A 4,135-nucleotide genomic window follows, 5' to 3' on the forward strand; every position below is an offset into this window, starting at 1 on the left:
CGGGGGTGAAGGTATTTTTGCAAGACGGCAATAGGAATGTCAGTTTTATGCTAAAGATGAATGCTTTATTGGTTACTTTAAATATTATTCCCCGATATTATAGTTATATACTACCACCATTTATTCTATATGTTTTATAAAAGCAAAGATAAGAAAAGTTAGATATGTGACATGAGACCGAGAAAGAGAGAGAGAGAGAGAGAGATTGTGACAAATATAGAATTGAGACTGGAATTCAAGATATTTGATAACTTTTTATTGCTTGAAAATCTGAACATTAAGTTTTTTAGACGCTTACTATTATCCAAAGGCCTCTGCAAAAACTTTATGCAAAACATGCAATCTATCACAAGCTCAACTTGCTATTATGGCAATATGGCCCCACCCTCCCCAACACCCGTTTCATTTGGTAAACAGCGGCTCAATTTTTATTTTGTCCACTAAAATAAACCCAACTTCTCTACCATTATAAAAGGCAAATTATGTGGAATAGCAACCTACTTTCCTCTCGCTACTAAGAAATTTAATGTATAAAAGCAAAAGCAATGTATTTTTATTTCTTTACCCATAATAATAACCTAATTGCTCAGCCTACTTTATTTATTACCTATAACATCAAAGTACTTGATATTTTTTTACCCATGATAACAACACACTTACATCCCTAAAAATACAATATGAGCAATGTACTTCATTTTTATGTATCACAGAAATGTGTAAATAAATGTTAAGTATATTGCTAATAAGGGTAAAAAATAAAGTACATTGCCTATATTGATAAAGAGAGTAAAACATGTGGCTTCCTACAATTTGCCTCATTATAAAAAACAAAATATAATAACTGTGTCATCTTTTTTCCATCACAAAGATGATCCAATCCAGCATATAATAAGTGTTGCAAAAAGAAATGTAATGATTGAAGTACAAATCAAACAGAAAATTTTACGCCCTCATCATCTGTTGAAGTTCCCTTGAAGATTGCAAGTTTTCCTTTGTTTTCCAGAAGTTTAAGTGCCCTCACTAGAACAGTTCGGTCCATTCCATGGATATCTGAGATACTTTCTAATTGTTTTAGAACCATTGATTCGATTCATTTTTTTTAATCCGAGTAAATTTACATTTTTTGTCCCTAGATGTAGCCGGTTTTTGCAATTTTGGTCCCAAAAAGTTTTATCATGCAATTTTCGTCCATATTTAAGGTCCTTGGTCGCTGTTCCAACTGAAATGACTATAGCTAGTTTTTTTTTGCCAATTTTGTCCCAATAATATAGTTACTCTACTTGGAAACAAGAACAAAAATGTTACAAGGATCTCAAATAAGGACCAAAATTGCAAGAGAAAGTTTTTTGGAACCAAAGTTGAAAAAATCAGCTATAATTAGGGACCAAAGATGTAAGATAGTCTTCAATTATTTTTTGCAAAAATAAATGGTCAGAGAAATTACCTGTTCCACGTGACTCGATCCCTGAACGTATTTCCTCAATTGTCATTACACTGTCCTCTAATCCATTCTCCTTAACCTAATAAATCGATAATCATTTAAAAAAAAACATCCACTTACTTTGATAAATGAAAAGAATAGCATAGTACATACAAAGCGTACGATGAGGTCAGCCCAGTCTTTTATACGATGCCACAAGATAAGACATTGCCTATGACTCTTGTCCATCCATTCTGCACGTCCTGTTATCATTTCAAACAGTCAGGACATGACATGACAGAACAGGTGGTACTGTGTTTAGCATGCCTCAAACTGTACAGGCTGAGACCGGTGTCAATGAGACAAAAATGGTGATAGTTTGTGTCACCCAAAAAAGGTGGGGCAAGGATTCACTCTCAATCTAACATATGTGCAAAAGACATAAATGCCCTTCTCATCCCCGTCATTGAAAATAGCCCTAGAAAGCTTGTCCAATCCATTGTTGTCCCGTGTAACAAACACAACCTAAATTCCTTACTAGTTTTACAGATTATATTTATAATTAAAAAATAAAAAATAAATAAGCCTATTGTTGAATATGTGTGACTAGGAATCCTAAAAAAAAGGGATAAAGAAAATCAAGAAAGTAAAATGGACACGAACCATCCAAGACTATGGCTGACAGGAAAGCTTCTCTTGCTTCATGATTCAGAGACCCTGCACTACCACATTCAAAACTTATCCACCACTACAGTTGAATAAATCAATCATAAATAATTTCATCTAATTTTAGTAATTTTGTGAAATCATTTCAAGAATCACGTTGATATCTTGTTTAAGACTACCACATTGAAGACAATGAAGCTTGGTTTTTCCTTGGTTTTAAGGAAGTCATCAATGACATTTTGACAACTTGTCATATATAAGAATCATCAATACTAATCACAAATAAGAGAACACATAATACCAAAAAAAAATACACACACAAACACTATAGTCCACAGTGTGCAAAAATGAGCCATGGAACAACAATTTATTTGGAACATAAAACAAAGTACAATTGTATGGAAAGTCAAATATGCCTCCAAGGACTATTTGAACAAGTAAAAGAAGGGAGTGCTTACTTTCAATTGCAGGGTTGGAGAACAGGGGAAAGTCTTCTTCCAATCCAATTATAAATATCTTTTGTGTTCGACAATAATCAAGAATAAGTTCCTTCCATAGTTGTATTTGCTTCTCTCTTGTTTCTCTCACAGGCTGCAACCTGATGAAAGATGCAATGTAAATACAAAACTGATCCCAAACAGTGACCAAACCATGTCAATAGGGATTCTCAAGAAAATGCTCAAACCTAGTTACTGGATACCATTAACTTCAAGAAGGCAATAAACACTTATAATTTTTTTACGATAAACAGTTATCTTATCATTTGTAGTGTAGCGTTTTCAATATCCAATTTGGGATTTCACGCATAATAGTTCTACTTGTCTTTGAAAGATCTTTGACTATTTCTACCTTCAAAATGCACATATTTTCTAAAATAACAATACAGGAACAGTAGGCGATTTATAATTCTCCATATAGATGGCTAGAGTGAATTTAACAATAAACGTAGCTTGGAAAAAAAGTAAGTCATTACGTAAAGTAGGGCGGATAATTAAAGAAGTGGGGCAACTTATGATCGCCAAGTGTCTGCATCGTCTTGCACTCAGAATTAACTTCGTAATCCTGCAGAAAAATCAAATATGATGCTTGCTGTTATTTAGAATTGAGAAAAACAAGTCCGATTTCTAAGTGGTACATAAGTCATATAATCCCTTAAACTCTAACTTCGCAATCGAAATCACAATCATGACTCATAGTGCCTTAAAGTACAAATCTCAATTTCACCACCAAAAGCAACAGAAGTCGTAAGGAGTGTAAGAGAGGAAATGTTAGGATCTTACGATAGCTTTAGGCGAGCAATCACAAATTGCGTTACTGTGAGCGTTCTGTTGCAACAGGATGATCAATTATATGTCTAGACGAATCGGTTTGACCTAATTTCCCAAGTAGAAAAGCTGTTTGTGTGTCGGAGATACTGGTTATATCAGGTGACCTATGTATAGTTTTGCGTAAAAGTAATGAACTTTCACAAATTAGTTTAAAGACAAAACTGCACAAATGTTTGTGGTTTACACAAAATTGTCGGGTTGGTCTAAAAAAGTTTTGGCTAGCGCCACAAGTCCAAAGTTTTCATTTTCTTGTATATTTGGTCCAATGGGTTAACTTCCGTCTATTTACCTCTGTTAAGTTATGTTTGACTAGTCAAATCAGGGGTATTTTGGCCATTCTCTATTTATGCCCCTTATTTTATATTAATAAAGGAGAGTTCGTATGTATGCATCGCCATACGGATAATATCGAGCCTAATTCACATTTATAGTCCTTAAAAACCGTGAGTCAATACAATTTCCCTCCTCATTGACTGAGGATCAAGAACCCTAAACTGATTACCAAGGTTGATAGCTTCGATCAGGCGAGTTTCGTAGTGAATACATATACAAATGTGGCACTTAAGGTTGTCAAGCACGTCATTCGACCCAAGGGCAGTTTATGGTACGTAATTTTGTTTTTGATAATTTTCTTGATTTGCTTACAAGAAATCATACCTTCTGAAGTTTTTTTTTTTTTGCTCTTGTTTTGAAGATGGACACCCTACATTGTTTACCATCA

The 4,135-nt window shown here is 34.1% G+C and overlaps 1 protein-coding gene across 2 annotated transcripts; it reads right to left on the reverse strand.

The window, feature by feature from the left end:
* Nucleotides 1-749: 749 nt before the first annotated feature.
* VPS25 (E2F/DP family winged-helix DNA-binding domain-containing protein) lies at nt 750-3,523 on the reverse strand. 2 transcript variants are annotated; one of them, XM_079021323.1, is made up of 7 exons: nt 3,367-3,523; nt 3,060-3,148; nt 2,545-2,684; nt 2,084-2,137; nt 1,595-1,683; nt 1,445-1,520; nt 750-1,050 (listed from the first exon to the last, which is right to left on the reverse strand). In XM_079021323.1, exons 2-7 carry the CDS (start codon nt 3,116-3,118, stop codon nt 929-931), a joined length of 540 nt encoding a protein of 179 aa, XP_078877449.1. In that variant the 5' UTR covers nt 3,119-3,148; nt 3,367-3,523; the 3' UTR covers nt 750-928. The 2 variants fall into 2 exon arrangements, with proteins under 2 accessions (XP_078877449.1, XP_078877450.1); XM_079021324.1 differs by lacking the exon at nt 2,084-2,137.
* Between the last annotated feature and the right edge of the window lie 612 nt (nt 3,524-4,135).

Source organism: Lactuca serriola, chromosome 9, assembly GCF_051521515.1.
Source record: "Lactuca serriola cultivar US96UC23 chromosome 9, Lser_US96UC23_V15, whole genome shotgun sequence".
NCBI classification, from domain to species: domain Eukaryota; kingdom Viridiplantae; phylum Streptophyta; class Magnoliopsida; order Asterales; family Asteraceae; genus Lactuca; species Lactuca serriola.

Excerpts from the sequence above, each read along its gene's own strand:
- VPS25 (XM_079021323.1), bottom strand. The coding sequence starts at position 3,118 with ATGCAGACACTTGGCGATCATAAGTTGCCCCACTTCTTTAATTATCCG. Across the intron at positions 2,685-3,059 it reads AATTATCCGCCCTACTTTAC|GTTGCAGCCTGTGAGAGAAA; the intron begins GTAATGACTTAC and ends ATCTTTCATCAG. Across the intron at positions 1,051-1,444 it reads GATCGAGTCACGTGGAACAG|ATATCCATGGAATGGACCGA; the intron begins GTAATTTCTCTG and ends AAAGTATCTCAG.